The 22,883-nt window shown below is 48.0% G+C and overlaps 1 protein-coding gene across 1 annotated transcript in view; it reads left to right on the top strand.

Annotated features, from left to right (window-relative positions):
- Window positions 1–22,883, top strand: part of CFAP43 (cilia and flagella associated protein 43) — a 254,521-nt gene that overhangs the window by 12,266 nt on the left and 219,372 nt on the right. The window contains exons 2-4 of the mRNA XM_030202783.1: window positions 670–923; window positions 1,672–1,768; window positions 9,650–9,817. Coding sequence (XP_030058643.1) covers window positions 670–923; window positions 1,672–1,768; window positions 9,650–9,817 — 519 coding nt within the window. The remainder of the gene's footprint in view (window positions 1–669; window positions 924–1,671; window positions 1,769–9,649; window positions 9,818–22,883) is intronic.

A 22,883-nucleotide genomic window follows, 5' to 3' on the forward strand; every position in this document is an offset into this window, starting at 1 on the left:
CCTAAAATACCCTAAAAGGGGCTCTCTCCTAAGACAAAAGCATTCAAAGTCTCTATATATTGCTCTAGGGAATATAACCCAAATATGGGATCCCCTTCTGATGACACAGCCTTATGCTAGCAGCTGTATTAAGGCTCCAAGTTGCTCCTGCCTCTACACTGGTGCATTATGATGTGCTTTAGTGCACATGAGCTTAGCCCCCTGAACAGTTTTTCCTTTCCCGCGTCTCCTGACAGCCATATACATTGGCATCACTTTTATCTTTTGATCCAGATTGGAAGGGGATCAAGAACTGGCAAGGTCATCTATCACATTGAGGGGTGAAACTGTATTAATGTCATAGGAGCCTCCGCTTCAGTCTCTCTTCTTGCTCCCTATTCCAATAAGAGGCCCTCATGGGCCATAGGAGTGCCTCCTCTGGTCTTTCTCCCTCTTCCATGAGTTGACTTTACTAGCCACTCCATCAAATTTCAACTATGTAGTCTGAAGAGCAGGAGAAAGCAATCTGCTCCTCCCACCCCGTCTTGTTGACTTTGGCCAGCAAAATGGCATAGGATGGCCTCAACATAATATGCAATAAAATTTGGCTGTAATAAAATTAAATCTTTCAGCTAGATCTTGTGGTATTGTTATTGTTCTGTTGCTGTCATATAGTTTTGTTTCTTGCAGATGGGTACAAGGAATTAATACCAAAAAGATTGCTTTCATCAACAACAAAACCATCTGCTATCCCTGTGGGAATTTCATCATTTTTTTTGACACTGAAGTTAAGAAACAATCTGTGCTTCAATGCATTAGTGGAAGTGTTGGAGCCTTTGCAGTTGATGACGGCGGTGGAGAGTTGGCTTTTTCAAACCAAAGGCTTAATCCTGTCATCTATGTGTATAGTTTTCCACAATTTGTAAAGAAGGCAGAATTAAGAGGTACTCATATTTTTGCTAAAAATTTATTATAAAAATAATAATCAACTCACATTTCAAAAGGACATAGAGTTTGTGATACAGAACTGGAGCTTCAGGGTTTATACTGAGATTGTGATCAATCCTGTAGAGAATCCAGACTTCACTCCCACACAGAAGAATTTGTTGAATGGTGCTATCAATTATAACTGCAGTTTTACTGAGTAGCTGAAACTGACTGGAGGGTTTCTTTATGCATAGAAGGCTCTGGTGTCTTATATTGCTAATTTAAAAGTGGGGGACGGAGGAGTATGATGTGTTCAAATGTCACTTTGGCTTGCTGCCCTCATACCTAGCTTTCCCCCATTTCCATCCCAAATACTCCTTTTTAGAGACACCACTGCTCAACACCAAGCATGAAACTAGCTCCCAGCTTCTTCCACGAGGGGCCCCAAAGCCCGCTTGAAGCTGAAGAAGACATAGCCAGCCAAAGGGGTTTGGGGCCTTTCCCAAATTTCAGCCCTAGGTTCCAGCATGTTTAACACTGGGCTTGCTTTTCAGAGGCAGTAGGTAGGAAGAAAGGAAATAATGAGAATATGGACATGGGTATCCACACAGCTAATATGCATCAGCTGACTCAGCAACTTAATGCACTAGCAAGCCGACAGAGCTAGGTAACAGAAGAATTAAACCCATCTCCAAAAAAAGTGTGGCAGTATCTAATATGAAGCAAAACAGTGTCCAAAATTCATGCTGAAAATTTGTTTTGCAGGTGGTGCTCAACTGGACTACTCATTACTGGCCCTCAGCTCTTCTGGCCCCTATCTAGCCAGTTACTCTTCCATCCCTGACTATAAACTTTCAATCTGGTAAGTGCCAGATGTTCCTGGTTTATGAGAACTAGGCATTTTGGTTGTAACAAATTGGAGGAGGGGTTGCGCTATATGTTAAAGAGGGAATTGAGTCAACTAAAATAAACATTCCACATGACACAGCATTCTACATTTGTACACGTCCTTTTGGAGAGGAGTATAACCAGGTTGTTCCGTTTTTCAAAAAAAATTTTTAAAAGAGAGGAGACCCAAGAGAGTTCCTTCTTATTACTTTCCTTGGAGTACACATCCCAAGCCATACTCTCTGAGGTTTTAAAGACCCCTGAGGCAGGCCTTCGGGCCGAAACACGGCCGTGTCGGGTCACTTTTAATGTTAATTACGTTATTTTTTATGTGAATGAATAAACTAATTGGTATCCTTGTTCACTCTCCTCACTTTTTGTTTTTATATCTCACGGTTCCGTGAGGATTTTACCTCCTTTTTGTTTTGTTTTATCATTATGGATAGAAATTCCATGTGTGAAGGGAAGGAGTATTCTTATAGGGCTATACTACCATCCGCGGGGACAGAACGAACAGACAGATGAAGAAATGTTTACAAAGATTAGGAAAGCTGGCAAATTGGACAACGCTATAATAATGGGTGATTTCAATTACCCCAATATTGACTGGATAAATGTTTCATCAGGGAGTTCCGTATGCAGGTCAAAGTATCTGTTAAAGTGGAGTCCTTAAGATGACATGCAAAAATTTATTTCCGAAGTACTAAGAGAATCAATGAGAGTTACAAATCAAGATTAATACCACCTCCTTTATTACCATTCCTAGAAAGGGAAACAACCTTATATCCTAATGGACAAAAATCATTGATTTGGGGATCTTCGTTAGAGGTTTCAGTCAAGAAGAGACATCCTGTCTGATGTTCCCCAAGACGGTCCCTAATTAAGAGTAATTTGTTCCCTATTGATGGAATATTGATGTAGTAGCAGGAAATGGGAACAGAGGAGAGGTTATTAACATATGAAAAATGTATAGGCTTGAGGAAAAATTGCCCCCAGGCCTTTACCTTGGAGAGGACTTTCTAAACTGCTTGAGCTGTTTAGGGTAAGAAGTTGTTTGCAGTACTTTTGGATGGAGTAAAGTTTGTGTACAATCAATTAAATTTCTAAAGAACAGATCTCCATTAGATAATTGAGTTTGAACCGTTGGTAGTAATGTAAAACTATATGCTAAAGTAAAATTTTGAATAATAATTGGATTCCAACGTCCAGTTAAGATCAAGAGTATGCAAAGACAAAGACCAGCAGGCTTATTTTCGAAAGAGAAGGGCGCCCATCTTTCGACACAAATCGCAAGATGGGCGTCCTTCTCACAGGGTCGCCCAAATTGGCATAATCGAAAGCCGATTTTGGGCATCCTCAACTGCTTTCCGTCGCGGGGATGACCAAAGTTCCCGGGGGTGTGTCGGAAGCATAGCGAAAGCGGGACTGGGATGTGCTTAATACATGGGCGTCCTTGGCTGATAATGGAAAAAAGATGAGCACTTGGTTGACTTTACTTGGTCCTTTTTTTTTTTTTTTACGACCAAGCCACAAAAATGTGCCCTAAATTACCAGATGACCACTGGAGGGAATTGGGGATGACCTCCCCTTACTCACCCAGTGGTCATTAACCCCCTCCCACCCTAAAAAAAAATTTTAAATATTTTTTCCAGCCTCTATGCCAGCTTCAAATATCATACCCAGCTCCATGACAGCAGTATGCAGGTCCCTGGAGCAGTTTTAGTGGGTACTGCAGTGCACTTCAGGCAGGCGGACCCAGGCCCATCCCCCCCTACCTGTTACACTTGTGGTGGTAAATGGGAGCCCTCCAAAACCCACCACAAACCCACTGTACCCACATCTAGGTGCCCCCCTTCATCCCTAAGGGCTATGGTAGTGGTGTACAGTTGTAGGGATTGGGTTTGGGGGGGGGGTTGGGGGGCTCAGCACACAAGGTAAGGGAGCTATGCACCTAGGAGCTTTTTCTGAAGTCCACTGCAGTGCCCCCTAGGGTGAACAGTTGGTGTCCTGGCACGTGAGGGGGACCAGTGCACTACGAATGCTGGCTCCTCCCATGACCAAATGGCTTGGATTTGATAATTTCTTAGATGGGTGTCCTCAGTTTCCATTATTTCTGAAAATCAGGGACGACCATCTCTAAGGATGACCATCTCTAAGGTCAACCTAAATGTTGAGATTTGGGCATCCATGACCATATTATTGAAACAAAAGATGGACGCCCATCTTGTTTTGATAATACAGGTTTCCCCGCCCCTTCACGGGGAAGTCCTGCGAGGACGTCCTTAGGAAAACTTGGGCGCCCCGTTCGATTATGCCCCTCCAGGCGCCATAATGGGGTAAAAATTAGATTAAAACATAAAATATACAAACCAAAATTCATTTAAAGCTTAGTCTACTGTGATTTCTACTTCAGCCACTGCTTCAGAGAACTCATGGCATCTGATGTCACCATATTAGCCCTCTCCTCGTCACTTCATTGGCTCCTTATCCATTTCCACATACAGTTCAAACTCCTCTTATCGACTTAAAGTGCTTTCACTCTGCAGCTCCTCACTAGCTCTCCACTCTTATTTCTCCCTACATTCCTTCCCGGGAACTCTGTTCATCGGGTAAATCTCTCTTATCTGTACTCTTCCCCTCCACTGCCAACTCCAGACTCTGTTCCTTTTATCTTTCTGCACCATATGCCTGGAATAGACTTCCTGAGCCAGTACATCAAGCTCCAGCTCTGGCGGTCTTCAAATTTAGGCTAAAAGCCCACCTTTTTGAGGCTGCTTTTAACTCCTATTCAGTTGATCAGTACCCATGTCTGTTTTATGATTCCCACTTAGTAATTCCCTTATCCCTTATTTGTCCTGTTTGTCTGTCTTGATTAGACTGTAAGCTCTGTCGAGCAGGGACTGTCTCTCACATGTTTAGTGTACATTTCTGTGTACGTCTAGTAGCGCTATAGAAATGATAAGTAGTAGTAGTAGAAAAATACCCGCATAATTTACAACTACATGAGCTATTTGAAAATTGTCACCCTTGTGCAGAATTGAGTGGAGGAGTGGCCTAGTGGTTAGGGTGGTGGACTTTGGTCCTGAGGAACTGAGTTTGATTCCCACTTCAGGCACAGGCAGCTCCTTGTGACTCTGGGCAAGTCACTTAACCCTCTATTGCCCCATGTAAGCCGCATTGAGCCTGCCATGAGTGGGAAAGCGCGGGGTACAAATGTAACAAAAATAAAATTGATACTATTGGAGATTCTACATGGAATGTTGCTATTCCACTAGCAACATTCCATGTAGAAGGCTGCGCAGGCTTCTGTTTCTGTGAGTCTGATGTCCTGCACGTACGTGCAGGACGTCAGACTCACAGAAGCAGAAGCCTGCGTGGCCACATTGGTGGAATAGCAACATTCCATGTAGAATCTCCAATAGTAGCAACAGTGGAGGAGTGGCCTAGTGGTTAGGGTGGTGGACTTTGGTCCTGAGGAACTGAGTTCGATTCCCACTTCAGGCACAGGCAGCTCCTTGTGACTCTGGGCACTTAACTCTTCATTGCCCCATGTAAGCTGCATTGAGCCTGCCATGAGTGGGAAAGCGCGGGGTACAAATGTAACAAAAATAAAATAGATACTGTTAGAGATTCTACATGGAATGTTGCTACTATTGGAGATTCTACATGGAATATTGGAGATTCTACATGGAATGTTGCTACTATTGGAGATTCTACATGGAATATTGGAAATTCTACATGAAATGTTGTTACTATTGGAGATTCTACATGGAATGGTACTATTCCACTAGCAACATTCCAAGTAGAAGGCTGCGCAGGGTTCTGTTTCTGTGAATCTGACGTCCTGCACAGACGTCAGACTCACAGAAGTAGAAGCCTGCGCGGCCACATTGGTGGAATAGCAACATTCCATGTAGAATCTCCAATAGTAGCAACAGTGGAGGAGTGGCCTAGTGGTTAGGGTGGTGGACTTTGGTCCTGAGGAACTGAGTTCGATTCCCACTTCAGGCACAGGCAGCTCCTTGTGACTCTGGGCAAGTCACTTAACTCTTCATTGCCCCATGTAAGCCGTATTGAGCCTGCCATGAGTGGGAAAGCGCGGGGTACAAATGTAACAAAAAAAAAAATAAATATAACCTTTCCTGCAGAAGATGGCTATTATAAAATTGTGAGGGAAGAAAGTACAAATGTAAAAAGTAAGTTTTTGACTGCCCTGGTAGTGCTGGAGTGGTTCAAGGGCAGAGCTGGGTGGAGTTTTAGTTATCCATTTAACAGCTACTGAGTAAAGACCTGGAAAAATTAAGACAGCAAAAATACTGTTCTAACTTTATCTGGTTGGTTATCCAGGCACTTGTCTGAATATTGCAGACACATGGATAACTGCCTGTGGTGAGCTTCTTCACAAATATTCAGCACCAGCTGGTATCCAGAGCTGAATATCTGGGTATAAGAAAAACCAAACATGGCAGCTGGTGTTTCCTTGTCATCAAGCAGATGAAGCCATTACGTATGGTAATGGGAGAAAACCATATGTAATGGCTTCATCTGCTATGACTAAAGGAAAGAAAATTATCATGGGAAGAACCTAATTTTCCCATAAATGAAATACTGACTGTCTTGGCTGAATATCGGGAGTAGTGGGGTGGGGGTGAAAGAATGTGTATAGGGGCATAATTGAACGGCACCGGCCATCTATATGGGCAGCCGTCTATTTGGCCGGCGCTACAAAGAGTGGTCCCGAACCGTACTATCGAAAAAGATGGCCGGCCATCTTTCGTTTCGATAATACGGTTCGGGCCGGCCAAATGTCAGAGATGGCCAGGTTTGAGATGGCCGGCATCGGTTTTCACGGATAATGGAAACCGATGCCAGCCATCTCAAACCCGGCCAAATCCAAGGCATTTGGTCATGGGAGGGGCCAGCATTTGTAGTGCACTGGTCCCCCTGACATGCCAGGACACCAACCGGGCACCCTAGGGGGCACTGCAGTGGACTTCAAAAATTGCTCCCAGGTGCATAGCTCCCTTACCTTGTGTGCTGAGCCCCCCAAATCCCCCCAAAACCCACTCCCCACAATTTTACACCATGACCATAGCCCTTATGGGTGAAGGGGGGCATCTACATGTGGGTACAGTGGGTTTTGGGGGGGGGGGGTTGGAGGGGGTTTGGAGGGCTCCCATTTACTACCACAGGTGTAACAGGTAGGGGGGGGATGGGCCTGGGTCCACCTGCCTGAAGTGCACTGCACCCAGAAAAACTGCTCCAGGGACCTGCATACTGCTGTCAGGGAGCTGGGTATGACATTTCAGGCTGGCAAAAAAGTTTTTTGGGGTGGGAGGAGGTTGGTGACCACTGGGGGAGTAAGGGGAGGTGATCCCCGATTCCCTCCGGTGGTCATCTGGTCCATTGTGGCACGTTCTTGAGGCTTGGTCCTAAAAATAAATGGACCAAGTGAAGCCGGCCAAATGCTCATCCGAGCCGGCCTTCTTTTTTCCATTATCGGCTGAAGCCGGCCATGTCTTAACAACGCCCCCGTCCTGCCTCCGTCCCACCTTCCATACCCTGCGGAAACGCCCCCTTTAACTTTGGCTGGCTTTGCGACAGAAAGCAGTTGGAGCCGGCCAAAACCGGCTTTCGATTATACCGATTTCGCCGGCTTCAGGAGATGGCCGGCCATCTTCCAATTTGTGTTGGAAGATGGCCGGCGATCTCCTTCGAAAATAAGCAGGATAGTGTACAATCACACGGAGCACATGTAAATTTGTGTGAAAGCAATATGTTTTCTACTTATGATACTTCTGAGAGCCTATTTCATAAAGGCACATAGGTGCTGTGTTGTCTTTTAAATATAGGTGAGGCAAAAAAAGGTAACCCTCTAGAGGTTTTTTTGCTGTTTTCTCAGCAACCACTTGGAATTTCAACGTGAAATTTTAAGATTTGTTTGTTGTTTCTATGTTTATTTGCTGTGTGGAATTAAATATCTTTAAACATGACAGTTACAGAGACTTTTTAGCATGACAACCCAGCAATTTTTGTGTGTTCAAAAATGTTTGCACTGTAAAACTACCGTTATTTGAAAAAAAAAAAAAAGACGAGGTACCAGCTTACTGTTAATTACATCACAGTGATGTAGACTTTTGTCTGGCGAGCGATGTTGGAGGCCTATCACAAGCTCCACCCAAAGCTGCAAACAATCGCCAAACTCAAGGAAGCGCTCACATGATCTGGGACAGCCTGCCATAGGGACCGATCAACAACGGCTGTTAAGAACTCCCCAAAGCGACTGAAGGCCTGTGTCAAAGCTGGGGGTGGACACTTTGAGCATTTGCAGTGACTACGAAATTCTGACACATTGCTAATTCTATCATTTGAATGACGTTATCTTACTGTATTTTAGCTCGAACAAACACGCAAAAATCACTAGGTAGTAATGCTAAAATGTCTGTAGCATCAATATAGCTTCAGATAATAAAATGTTGTTTAATAGTAATATATAAGTATGATGACTAAATAAGTACGTCAAATTTCTCGTTGAAATTCAAAATGGTTGCTGAGAAAATGGCAAGAAAACTCTATGGGGTTTTTTTTTTTTTGCCTCACCTTGTAGGTCTCTGGTATAACTGCACCTTGAGTACCATATGCAGTTCTGTCACCCCATCTCAAAAAGGATAGAAGCCCAATGCTTAGAACTGCTGCAGTAAGCCAACAGTGCAGAAAATTAGCTTGCCAGTGCTCAAAGGCAAATTATATGTGCACTGTTAAAGCGAAAGCAAGGAGGGATGTGGTTGGCATGTGTGCAGAAGAGTTTTGCGGTAAGCCTAGCTCCTGGGTGCACGTGCAACTTTAAATATAAGTGCTTCATTTTTTTTAATTGGAAGGCTTATATTTAAATGCAGGAAACAGGTGCCAATATGTTTTTTCACTTTTGGGTTTGCTCGGACTAGTGCACATTTGTTTCTCATTACTGGTGCTGTTGACTTGCATGGGCTTCCTTCTGCGTCCAAATTGTATAAAAACCTGGCAGATTTTCAAGAAAGAATCAATCTTCTCTTCAAACACCCTAATGCCTGCTCCGAGCTGGCATTATTTTTAACAGCGGTAAGACAGCTTTGTTTTGTGTGCTGTTCTCTGATCATTGGTAGGGAATAGGAAATGACCTCATTAACATGCATTTGACTACATTGGCATGCTATTTGCTAATCTCTGATGCGTTCGTTGTTTCCCACTCCAGAGCATCTGAGCATTCTGTGCTCACTAATGTGGGCGCTGCTTCTGAGCATCTGGGCATAGGAGAGGCTTAGAGAAAGGTAAAATAATAAAGGGTATAGAACACCTCCCTTGTTAGAAAGGCTAAACAAGTTAGAGATCCTCAGCTTGGAGGAAAGACAACTGAGAAGGGGATATGATAGAAATTTATAACATCATGAATGGGGTGGAATGGTTAAATGGGGAACAGTTATTTAGCTTTGCAAACATAAAACTAAGTGGACACACCATAAAATTAATAACCAGCAGACTGAAAAACAAATCAGAAATATGTTTTTTTCATACAATGCATAATTAAGTTGTGGAATCTGTTGTGGGAGGATATGGTCATAGCAACTAGTACAGCAGGATTCAAAAGAGGATTGGACAAGTTCCTGGAGGAAAAGTCCATACATTATTGTTAGCCATGTAGACTTGAGAGAACCCTTGTTCATACGTGTAAATGAGCTATGAAAAATGGATCTACTTTATTGAATCTGCTGGGTACTTGTGACCCAGACCGTCCACTGTCGGAGACAGGATGCTGAGCTTGATGAACCCTGGCCATGGCTTTTCTTATGTTCTTTTTTTGTACTCTCTTGGTTTGAAGGGACTGGAAAGAAGGTTCTCAGTTGTGCAGTAAATCAGAAATAAAGGAGGAAATGACAGGTCTGAGCTTTAACCCCATGAACTGGCATCAGCTGTGCCTTGCCAGTGGCACATTTCTTTCTGTCTGGACTGTGGAAAGATGTGACACGGTGTATCAACTCAAGTCAGTGTAAGTGGAAGATAATAAAGTGACTTTTTCTTTAGTGTTCAGTGAATCATGATTCATATCAGAATCGGCATTTGTTAGTGATGCTATAAAACTTATATTATTTAGAATCACAATTCTCATTATAATTCTGATGTGATTTGGGACAATCAGTGTGATCATTTTGTAAGGTTAGAGACAACTTTTGAAGAAATCGTTGCTTCACTACAATGGATTTGTACAGATAACTTGCCCTGTGATATTGTCCTCAGCCTGTCTAAAGATATGCACATGCTTTTATCCGAATTGGTAGGAGATTCTTGGGGGCATGGTTAGGTTATAGAGCAGAAAATAGCACACATATATGACATTTTCAAACATGTGTGTGCTATTTTACTCTCTTCAGCTGCTTGTACAAAGTACACAAGAATTTTCAGCAAGTGTACTATACTGCATACTAAGAAGTAATTCTATTAAATAGGCACTAACATTTATGTACCAATTACATTTGTAAATGTTTAGAATACTAGCATATATGTGCGAATTTGTTCATGTCTGTGCATATATGCCAGTGGACAACAAAAAAAGAGTCCAAATCTCCCGCAAAAACGCGCAAAACAACAAGAAAAGTGGAAGAAACCCAAAAAGACCAGACTGAAACCACAGATGGTAAGAGCACCAAAAGAAGTTTTATTGGGACCCTACACGGTCCGTGTTTCGGCCGAAAAGGCCTTCCTCAGGGGTCTTCAAATTGACGTATACAGATGTTCCTCCAAAATTCACATGGAGTAGAAAGGCATGAAACACTGATGCTATCCAAAACGGCTTTTAGTGTCTATGCTCCATTTCGGATAGCATCAGCGTTTCATGCCTTTCTACTCCATGAGAATTTTGGAGGAACATCTGTATACGCCAATTTGAAGACCCCTGAGGAAGGCCTTTTTGGCCGAAACACGGACCGTGTAGGGTCTCAATAAAACTTCTTTTGGTGCTCTTATCATTTGTGGTTTCAGTCTGGTCTTTTTGGGTTTCTTCCGTTTTTCTTGTTGTTTCATATATGCCAGTGAGCAGAATGCAAAGTTACATGTGTAATTTATAGAATGCTGTACACAGTGGCGTACCAAGGGTGGGGGCGGTCCGCCCCGGGTGCACGCCGCTGGGGGGTGCTGCGGCGCGTGCCTGCTGCAAGAGTTTGCTAACTTCTCTCGTTCGCTGCAGCTCCCTCTGCTCTGGAACAGGTTACTTCCTGTTCCGGGGCAGAGGGAGCTGCAGCGAATGAGCAAAGTTAGTAAACTCGCAGCAGGCGCATGCTGCGGCACCCCCCCCCAGCGGCATGCACCCGGGGGGGGCTCTTTCGCGGGGGGTGTCTTTCGCCGGGGGGGTCCGCGCTGCATCGGGGGGGCGCTGCCCCGGGTGTCCGCCCCCCTAGGAACGCCACTGCTGTACGTAACACATGTATCTCTAGAACACAGGTGCACACTCACCAGCTCTCAAGTAAGCAGTGTTCCCTCTAAGCTGTGCGGGAGCCCTCCAACTGCACTGCTGCCAGTGGGGGGTGGTGCCTCAATACTGTATTTTTAGTCGCTAGGGATAGGCAAGTCTTGTGGAGTCCTGCAGAACTTGCCTGTCCCTGGCTATTGAAAATGTGACATTGAAACAGGATCCCCAGTGGCAGGAATATAGGTGAAAGACTCCTGCACAGCTTAAAGGGAACACAGCACGTAAGCACATACACACATATCTACCCAGTTACATTCGTATTCTTTAAAATAAAGTAGATGCCTATATTCCCTTATGGAGTATGTGCCAATCAGGTGCCTTCTGGATGCCTGTATATAGATGCACATTATAGAATTACCCTTTAAGGGGTGACTTTTTTTTAATGCTCAGTACTTAATTTATGTTTCAAGTTTAGGCTACTAGATCTAGACACAATACAATAACAATTATAATTAAAACTTATATTCCAGGGAAATTGGCTTCAATTCCCACTGCAGCTCCTTGTGACTCTGGGCAAGTCACTTAACTCTCCATTGCCCCAGGTACAAAATAAAGTAACTATGTATAATATGTAAACCACTTTGATTGCAACCACAGAAAGGCAATATATCCAATCATCCCCTTTCCACTAATGAAAACCTAATCTGGCTTCAGAAGTGGTTTCAGCACTGAGACACTTCTGCACACATCAGTTTCAAACTGTTATGTTTGGTTTATAAATCATTCCAATTGAGTCGTCCAGTCTATATTTCTTAATGAGAACTTCGTTCATTACAAAAACATTTTTTGCGACTTTCGGTCTTGGCGTTATCACATGCTTCACGTGAAGGCCCATGAGCAGCTTTCTACTTCTTTAATTATCCAGATGTTCCTTCTTTGCTTACACTACCAGCAGGAGCAGGAGTGGTGCTATAGCATTTCAGGTTTTATTCTAGTGTCACCACAGCAGAGGAGATCCAGTCTCATGAGACTGGATATGCACAGCACAGCACAGCACATGGGATCGTGATCATGCTCCTACTCAGTGCTGTATCGACGAACGCACAGCTCCTGGGACCATGCTCCTACTCAGTGCTGTATCGGCGAATGCTGAGAAGGATTTTGCTATTTTTCTGCCATCCTTTAAGCTGTAGCTTACTGAGGAAAAGGTGAGCTTTGTCGGGCAGCAGGCTGAATAGAGAATCTACTCCTAACAGTTGTTCCTTCCCAGCTATGAGAGCACTCTGTATTTTTCTTTCTCCTGTGGCCTAGCTGGAGTCTGGGGAGAAGAAAAGTGAGGTGAAAGGAGAAAGAGAGCCTCCCAGTTGGGGCGTGGGAGAAGAGTAGAGACCATGGATTTAAAAAAGAGAAGAGAAGCACTTGGGGGGGGGGGGGGGGGTTAGGACTGGGAAATTAGAGAAAAGGGATGAACAGGGAGTGGAAGAATGGAGGTGGAAACCACAGATTGTGGGAGTAGTGAATGATGATTGGGGTGGGTATTTTGGGGAAGAAAGGAGAAATAGGGTGATGGAGTGACTGGGGGATTGTGTGATAAAGGACTGGTAGATTATTTATTTATTTTATTTGGATTTATTTACTGCCTTTTTGAAGGAATTCACTCAAGGCAGTGTACAGTAAGAATAAATCAAACATAAGCAATAAACAATTACAGCAAAATATGGCATAGGATACTATTTACAATGTCAACACAATACATAATAAAACATTTTAACAACATGGGTATAAGCAAAGATGGAACATATAGTTAGGTAAGAGAGTAAGACATAAGAGAGTAAGAGGAGTTAGAAAATAAGGGGACTAGTTGCACATAAGATCAGGGAGGTGATTAAATATTATCTCAGGTAGGGAGTGGATAAAGATATCCTGCTGCAGTATGTGCTGCCTGTGTCACTCCTTGTGTGTATGTATGAGACTTCTCCCATTAAAAGCCTGGTTGAAAAGCCAAGCTTTCACATGCTTCCTGAAGTAGAGATAGTCTTGTGTTAAGTGGAGCCTTTCAGGTAGTTCATTCCAGAGTGTGGGGTATACCCTGGAGAAGACTTGCTTGCGGATATCACATCGTGCAATGTCTTTTGGAGAGGATGGGGTTAGGGATGCTCCTTGGGAGGATCTTAGTGTCCTTGGAGGTGTGTAGAGGGTGATCCTCTTCAAGTACTCGGGGATTTTTCCTTTAAGGGCTTTGAAGATCAGACATAGAGTTTTAAATTTAGCCCTATATTGTACTGGTAGCTAGTGAAGTTTTTGCAAAGATTGTGTAATGTGGTCACATCGCTTGCAACCTTCTATTAGTCTTGCTGCAGCATTCTGAATCAATTGTAGCTGGAGCAGACCCCAGTGTAGAATGCATTACAGTAATCCAGTCTTGATGTTATCATGGCATGCACAACTGGGATAAGATTTGCCTTCTCAATGTAAGGAGAGAGGCAACATAGTTTTCAGAGATAGTAGAAGCAGCTCTTGAAGATTGCTTGGATTTGGGGAATCAGAGTAAGTGTTGAATCTAAATTTATTCCAAGGTTCCTGACTTGTGATTTGAAGGAAGTAGTACTTCTTAAAAGAGATTTTGATGTCAGATATATGTCCACTTGTGTTAGGGACCCATAGAAGCTTGGTTTTACTTGGGTTCAGGCAAAGTTTGTTGTGTTTAGCCCATTCTTGAATTGATGTTAGACAGGTAATCAGTTTATTCAGGGCTGTAGGTAAGTTAGGTTCAGTGAGTATGAGTAGCTGCACATCATCTGCGTAGATGAAGAGCTGACTGTCCATCAATTGAATCAGCTTGGCTAGTGGCTTGAGGTAGATACTGAACAGAATAGGTGACAGTCCTGCTTACTTTCGAAGGAGAAGGGCGGCCATCTTCCGACATAAATTGTGAGATGGCCGGCCTTCTCCTAAAGGTGGCCAAATCGATATAATCGAAAGCCGATTTTGGCCGTCTTCAACTGCTTTCCGTCGCAGGGCCGGCCAAGGTTCAAGGGGGCGTGTCGGCATTGTACTGAAGGCGGGACGGGGGCATGGTTAAGAGATGGCCGGCCTCGGCCGATAATGGAAAAAAGAAGGCCGGCCCTGACGAGCATTTGGCTGGCTTTACGTGGTCCCTTTTTATTCACGACCAAGCCTTGAAAAGGTGCCCAAACTGAGCAGATGACCACCGGAGGGAATCGGGGATGACCTCCTCTTACTCCCCCAGTGATCACCAACCCCCTCCCACCCAAAAAAAAATTAAAAAACATTTTGTTTTGCCAGCCTCAAATGTCATACCATCACAGCCCTATGCAGGTCCCTGGAGCAGTTTTTAGTGGGCACTGCAGTACACTTCAGGCAGGTGGACCCAGGCCCACCCCCCCTCCCACCTGTTACATTTGTGGTGGTAAATGGGAGCCCTCCCAAACCCACCCGAAACCCACTGTACCCACATCTAGGTGCCCCCCTTCATCCCTAAGGGCTATGGTAGTGTTATACAGTTATGGGAGTGGGTTTGGGGGGGGGGGGGTTGTGGGGCTCAGCACCCAAGGTAAGGTAGCTATGCAGCTGGGATCATTTTGTGAAGTCCACTGCAGTGCCCCCTAGGGTGCCCGGTTGGTGTCCTGGCATGTGAGGGGTACCAGTGCACTACAAATGCTGGCTCCTCCCATGACCAAATGGCTTGGATTTGGCCGGGTTTGAGATGGTCACTATTAGTTTCCATTATCAGCGAAAACCAATGGCGGCCATCTCTAACGCCAGCGATCTCTAAGGGCGGCCCAAATGTTGAGATTTGGCCGGCCCCGACCGTATTATCGAAACGAAAGATGGCCGGCCATCTTTTTTCGATAATACAGTTGGGTACGCCGCTTAACGGGGCCGTCATTAGAGATGGCCGGCCCCGTTCGCTTATGCCCCTCAGTGTCAATCCTTGTGGTACCCTACAGGTCAGTGCCCATGGAGGTGATGAGGTGCTGCCAAACATTATGGACTGTTGCCTGTCTGGTAGATAGGATCAGAATCACGTAAGTACTGATTCATTGATACCTTTTACTGCCTGTCGTACTAGCATGATATCATGATCCACAGTGTCAAAGGCTGCTGAGAAATGTAGTAGTACTAGCACCAAAGCAAGTCCCCTTCTCGGTTTTTGTGAAGATAATCTAGTAGGGATTCAAGGGCCGTTTCTGTTCCATAACCGAGTCTGAATCCAGATTGACATGGATCTAGTCAGTTTCTCTCTTCTAGCCAATTGTTGAGTTGAACACTGTTCTGTAAGTTTTCCTATAAATGGGATGCTGGATATTGGCTGGCAACTTTCAAGTTTGTCCTAGTCAGTGTTGTTTTTCTTTAGCAAAGGGAACACCACTGCTGTTGTTAGTTGCCCGTGAGAAAGAGAGGAGTTCACGATTTTTGTAGCGTCTTCTATGAGGCCCATACTTGTGTACTGCATGTGACTGCCCAAAGTTTTCCCATTTCGCAAATATACCAAAGCTTATTCAATCACTTAATCAGAGGAGGAACAGTGGGTTGTTTCCAGTGCACCACCAGTGTCACCCTCGCCACTGACAAGGCATGGCATACCAGTAGGGACTGTGAGTTGGTCAAGTCAGGCGGTTTTTTTAAGGATTAAGAAGAAAAGTGGTGACCATTGGATCGGTCGGGCCAACCAATGTTGTAGCCTATGCTTTATAGCTTTCCAGTAGGCCTTAGCTTTAACACAAGACCACCATAGGAGGCCCATAGTACCCCTCTCCCTGCATCCCTTCCAACACAGAGAAGACACTTTAGGAAACATGTGATGGAGATGGACAGGGGTGAAGTACCATCTGTGTAGTACCTTAACAGCATTCTCTTTCAGGGGGACTGAAATAGAAACCTTCAAAGAGGCTCACTCCAAATGAGTCCAGTCATCTTTACTAATAATGATCCCCAACTCGTCCTGCCACCTGGAGCGGTGCGCTTATGCAGGTCAAACCCAGGACCTCTGGAATTTGTATAGGGAGGAGATAAGGCCTTTTGTGCCCCTTGAATTCTCACAAAAATCCTCCAGAAAAGAGTCCTCACGGAGTACTTGTGGTTTAATAGTCGGAGAAGATAGAAAGTGTTTCCGTTGAATATATTCAAACAGCTCATGGGGTAAGATTGGGAATTCTTCCACCAGAGTATCAAAAGATTTCAGAACATCATCATCAAATAACGGACCCCACATAGAAAGACCCACCGACTTCCAATGAAAAAAGGGCCTTTGGGACAAGTCCTGGAGGGAATAATGGATTAAAAGCTGTAGGGGATAGGCGAGATACAACCAAATCAGGTTTAGAAAACAGCCCTTCCCAATAAAAAGTGTTGAGCACAGAAGGGCAAATACCCAGCGATATTCTACGGTGTTTTTGCGGGATCTACATGAACGAAGGGGGGGGGGAGAACCCACCGCAGTCTGTACCCAAAATTTCTCCGAGGACAAGCAGGCTGCTTGTTCTCACGACTGGGTGACGTCCGCGGCAGCCCCCACCAACCGGAAATAAGCTTCGCGGGACGGTCAGCACGCAGGGCACGCCCACCGCGCATGCGCGGCCGTCTTCCCGCCCGTGCGCGACCGCTCCCGCCAGTTACTTTTTTTCCGCGACTGAGAGAGTTGTGTTTTCCCCTCTCTCTCGTTTCAGCCGCCGGATTTTTTCGACCGCGTTTACGCGGATCGTCGCTTTTGGCCTGTTCGGCCTCTTCTTTTTCTTCTTTCTCTTTTAAAAAAAAAAAAAAAAAAAAAAAAAGAATTTTGCGCGTGTGGAGCACGCGCTCCTTCTTTTCCCTCGCTTTCTAGCGGGGACGCCTCGTTGCGGCCTAGTGGCCGCTCGGTCGGTTACAATTTTCGTGGTGTGATTTTAGCCACCATTGCCGACTTTGACTTCGCCGACGCGATTTTTCCGTCGATGTCCTCGAAGGTCCCGAGTGGATTTAAAAAGTGTGGTCGCTGCGGCCGGCCGATCTCGCAGACCGACACCCACGCTTGGTGCCTCCAGTGCCTCGGGCCGGAGCACAATCTCAAGTCGTGCGTTTTGTGTCTCGGTCTCCGGAAACGGACTCAGGTTGCGAGGCAAGTTCTGCGGGACCGTCTTTTTGGAACTTGCGCCGGCCCCTCGACGTCGACCTCGACGGCATCGGTATCGAAGGCCGGTTCTTCGGTACCGGTATCGATGCCCGAGACATCGGCACCGATGGCAGCGACCCCAGGAGAACAGGTCCCGTCGGCCCGCCGGTCCGCCGGCGAGAGTGGGGTAGAGAGACCGCGTGGGCAGTCGGCCCCGGTCACTCCCTCAACTCGTGAGCCACGGGACCGAACCCTGTCGGACCCGGTACCCCGAGACCGAGGGGGATCGACCTCCTCCTCCTCCATGCCCTCCGGCACCGGTGACGTGCACCGGAAAAAAGACAAGAAGCGCCGTCACCGGGAGCCCTCGGTGCACCCTGAAGAGGAGTCGACGCCGAAGCGTCATCGCAGAGAGGAGAGATCTCCGTCGGTGGTGGAGGTACCGACGCGTCGGGGTTCCGGCACCTCGGTGCCATCTCCTGGCCCCCAGCAGCTTCCGGCACCGACACCCTTACCGGCCCCACCGCCTTTCCCGGCAGCGGGCCTGGACGAGTGCCTCAGAGCCATCCTTCCGGGGATCCTGGAAGGGCTGATGCGCCAGGCTGTGCCGGCGCCGGGGGTGCTTGCGCCCTCGGCGCCGATGACTGTGGCGCCGGCGAGCTCTAGCCCGGCGCCGGGGCAGTCGACACCGCCGCCGCTTGCGGTGCCGGTCTCGACAGCCACGCAGGTGGAGTCCCCGTCGACGTCGATGGAGGGAGCTCCGTCCCCGCCGGCGCGGGAGTCCACCGCTCGACGACACCGAGACCTTGGTGCCTCGACGTCGAGCCGGGCCCGGTACCGGACTCAGCTACATGAGCTAATGTCCGATACCGAGGACGAGGACTCGTGGGGGGAAGAGGAGGACCCGAGATATTTCTCCTCCGAGGAGTCTACAGGCCTTCCCTCGGACCCCACGCCGTCACCGGAGAGGAAGCTCTCACCTCCTGAGAGTCTCTCCTTTGCCTCCTTTGTGCGGGATATGTCTATAAGCATTCCCTTTCCCGTGGTCTCTGTGGAAGAGCCGAGGGCCGAGATGCTCGAGGTCCTCGACTATCCATCACCACCTAGAGAGTCCTCCACGGTACCGCTGCACAATGTCCTGAAGGAGACGCTGCTCCGGAACTGGGTGCGACCACTAACTAATCCCACCATTCCCAAGAAAGCAGAGTCCCAGTACAGGATCCACTCTGACCCAGAGCTCATGCGGCCCCAGTTGCCCCATGACTCAGCGGTCGTGGATTCTGCTCTCAAGAGGGCACGGAGTTCGAGGGATACCGCCTCGGCGCCCCCGGGGCGGGAGTCTCGCACTCTGGACTCATTTGGGAGGAAGGCCTACCAATCCTCCATGCTCGTGACCCGCATCCAATCTTACCTGCTCTATATGAGCATCCACATGCGGACCAATGTGCAACAGCTGGCGGACCTGGTCGATAAGCTCCCGCCGGAGCAGTCCAGGCCTTATCAGGAGGTGGTCAGGCAGCTGAAGGCGTGCAGAAAGTTCCTGTCCAGGGGGATTTTTGACACCTGTGACGTGGCATCTCGTGCTGCGGCCCAAGGTATAGTGATGCGCAGGCTCTCATGGCTGCGTGCCTCTGACCTGGACAACCGCACCCAGCAGAGACTGGCTGACGTCCCTTGCCGGGGGGATAACATTTTCGGTGAGAAGGTCGAGCAGATGGTGGACCAACTGCATCAGCGGGAAACCGCTCTCGACAAGCTCTCCCACCGGGCGCCTTCAGCACCCGCCCCCACGGGTGGGCGTTTTTCCCGGGCACGGCAGGCTGCACCCTATTCTTTTGCAAAGCGTAGGTACAACCAGCCGGCCCGAAGGCCTCGTCAGGCACAGGGACAGCCCCAGCGCGCTCGTTCTCGTCAACAGCGTGCGCCTAAGCAGCCCCCTGCGCCTCCACAGCAAAAGCCGGGGACGGGCTTTTGACTGGATCCACGGGAACATAGCCGCCCTACAAGTGTCCGTACCGGACGATCTGCCGGTCGGAGGGAGGTTAAAAATTTTTCACCAAAGGTGGCCTCTCATAACCTCCGACCAGTGGGTTCTCCAAATAGTGCGGTGCGGATACGCCCTGAATTTGGCATCCCTGCCTCCAAATTGTCCTCCGGGAGCTCAGTCTTTCAGCTCCCTTCACAAGCAGGTACTTGCAGAGGAACTCTCCGCCCTTCTCAGCGCCAATGCGGTCGAGCCCGTACCACCCGGGCAGGAAGGGCAGGGATTCTATTCCAGGTACTTCCTTGTGGAAAAGAAAACAGGGGGGATGCGTCCCATCCTAGACCTGAGAGGCCTGAACAAATTCCTGGTCAAAGAAAAGTTCAGGATGCTTTCCTTGGGCACCCTTCTGCCAATGATTCAGAAAAACGATTGGCTATGTTCCCTGGATTTAAAGGACGCATACACTCACATCCCGATACTGCCAGCTCACAGGCAGTATCTCAGATTCCGACTGGGCGCACGGCACTTTCAGTATTGTGTGCTGCCCTTTGGGCTCGCCTCTGCCCCACGAGTGTTTACCAAGTGCCTCGTGGTGGTAGCGGCCTATCTACGCAAGCTGGGAGTGCACGTGTTCCCATATCTCGACGATTGGCTGGTCAAGAACACCTCGGAGGCAGGAGCCCTCCGGTCCATGCAGTGCACTATCCAACTTCTGGAGCTGCTGGGGTTTGTGATAAATTACCCAAAGTCCCATCTCCAGCCAACTCAGTCTCTGGAATTCATAGGAGCGCTGCTGAATTCCCAGACAGCTCAGGCCTACCTTCCCGAAGCGAGGGCCACCAATCTCTTGACCCTGGCTTCGCAGACCAGAGCGTCTCAGCAGATCACAGCTCGGCAGATGTTGAGACTTCTGGGTCATATGGCCTCCACAGTTCATGTGACTCCCATGGCTCGTCTTCACATGAGATCTGCTCAATGGACCCTAGCTTCCCAGTGGTTCCAGGCCACCGGGAATCTAGAAGATGTCATCCGCCTCTCCACCAGTTGCCGCACTTCACTGCTCTGGTGGACCATCCGGACCAATTTGATCCTGGGACGCCCATTCCAAATTCCGCAGCCCACGAAAGTGCTGACGACGGATGCATCTCGCCTGGGGTGGGGAGCCCATGTCGATGGGCTCCACACTCAGGGTCTGTGGTCCCTCCAGGAAAAGGATCTGCAGATCAACCTCCTGGAGCTCCGAGCGATCTGGAACGCACTGAAGGCTTTCAGAGATCGGCTGTCCTGTCAAATTATCCAAATTCGGACAGACAATCAGGTTGCAATGTATTACGTCAACAAGCAGGGGGGCACCGGATCTCGCCCCCTGTGCCAGGAGGCCGTCGGGATGTGGCGTTGGGCGTGTCGGTTCGGCATGCTCCTCCAAGCCACGTACCTGGCAGGCGTAAACAACAGTCTGGCCGACAGACTGAGCAGAGTCATGCAACCGCACGAGTGGTCGCTCCATGCCAGAGTGGTACGCAAGATCTTCCGAGCGTGGGGCACCCCCTCGGTGGACCTTTTCGCCTCTCAGACCAACCACAAGCTGCCTCTGTTCTGTTCCAGACTTCAGGCACACGGCAGGCTAGCGTCGGATGCCTTTCTCCTCCATTGGGGGACCGGCCTCCTGTATGCTTATCCTCCCATACCTTTGGTGGGGAAGACCTTACTGAAGCTCAAGCAAGACCGCGGCACCATGATTCTGATCGCGCCCTTTTGGCCCCGTCAGATCTGGTTCCCTCTTCTTCTGGAGTTGTCCTCCGAAGAACCGTGGAGATTGGAGTGTTTTCCGACTCTCATTTCGCAGAACGACGGAGCGTTGCTGCACCCCAACCTTCAGTCTCTGGCTCTCACGGCCTGGATGTTGAGGGCGTAGACTTCACTGCGTTGGGTCTGTCTGAGGGTGTCTCCCGGGTCTTGCTTGCCTCTAGGAAGGATTCCACTAAAAAGAGTTACTTTTTCAAGTGGAGGAGGTTTGTCGTGTGGTGTGAGAGCATGGCCCTAGAACCTCGTTCTTGCCCTGCACAGAACCTGCTTGAATACCTTCTGCACTTATCAGAGTCTGGCCTCAAGACCAACTCAGTAAGGAATCACCTTAGTGCGATTAGTGCTTACCATTATCGTGTGGAAGGAAAAGCCATCTCTGGAGAGCCTTTAGTCGTTCGATTCATGAGAGGCTTGCTTTTGTCAAAGCCCCCTATCAAGCCTCCTGTTGTGTCATGGGATCTCAACGTCGTCCTCACCCAGCTGATGAAACCTCCTTTTGAGCCACTGAATACCTGCCATCTGAAGTACTTGACCTGGAAGGTCATTTTCTTGGTGGCAGTTACTTCAGCTCGTAGGGTCAGTGAGCTTCAAGCCCTAGTAGCTCATGCTCCATATACCAAATTTCATCACAACAGAGTAGTGCTCCGCACCCACCCAAAGTTCCTGCCGAAGGTGGTGTCGGAGTTCCATCTTAACCAGTCAATTGTCTTGCCAACATTCTTCCCCAGGCCGCATACCCGCCCTGCTGAACGTCAGTTGCACACATTGGACTGCAAGAGAGCATTGGCCTTCTACTTGGAGCGGACACAGCCCAACAGACAGTCCGCCCAATTGTTTGTTTCTTTCGACCCTAACAGGCTAGGGGTCGCTGTCGGGAAACGCACCATCTCTAATTGGCTAGCAGATTGCATTTCCTTCACTTACGCCCAGGCTGGGCTGACTCTTGAGGGTCATGTCACGGCTCATAGTGTCAGAGCCATGGCAGCGTCAGTGGCCCACTTGAAGTCAGCCACTATTGAAGAGATCTGCAAGGCTGCGACGTGGTCATCTGTCCACACATTCACATCTCATTACTGCCTCCAGCAGGATACCCGACGCGACAGTCGGTTCGGGCAGTCGGTGCTGCAGAATCTGTTTGGGGTGTAAATCCAACTCCACCCTCCAGGACCCGAATTTATTCTGGTCAGGCTGCACTCTCAGTTAGTTGTTCTTCGTAGGTCAATTTCTGTTATACCCTCGCCGTTGCGAGGTTTAATTGACCTGGGTTCTTGTTTTGAGTGAGCCTGAGAGCTAGGGATACCCCAGTCGTGAGAACAAGCAGCCTGCTTGTCCTCGGAGAAAGGGTATGATACATACCTGTAGCAGTTGTTCTCCGAGGACAGCAGGCTGATTGTTCTCACCTTCCCTCCCTCCTCCCCTTTGGAGTTGTGTGTTTCATACTTTTTGCTAGTCATTCAACTGGCGGGAGAGGTCGCGCACGGGCGGGAAGACGGCCGCGCATGCGCGGTGGGCGTGCCCTGCGTGCTGACCGTCCCGCGAAGCTTATTTCCGGTTGGTGGGGGCTGCCGCGGACGTCACCCAGTCGTGAGAACAATCAGCCTGCTGTCCTCGGAGAACAACTGCTACAGGTATGTATCATACCCTTTATGTGGGAATGCCTGGAACCACTCCAATGCTGCCTGAGCCTGCGCTGCCCGATAGTACCAAACAACATTGGGCACTCCCAGACCACCCTTCCGAGGATCTCA

The sequence above is a fragment of the Microcaecilia unicolor genome, chromosome 5, assembly GCF_901765095.1.
Source record: "Microcaecilia unicolor chromosome 5, aMicUni1.1, whole genome shotgun sequence".
NCBI classification, from domain to species: domain Eukaryota; kingdom Metazoa; phylum Chordata; class Amphibia; order Gymnophiona; family Siphonopidae; genus Microcaecilia; species Microcaecilia unicolor.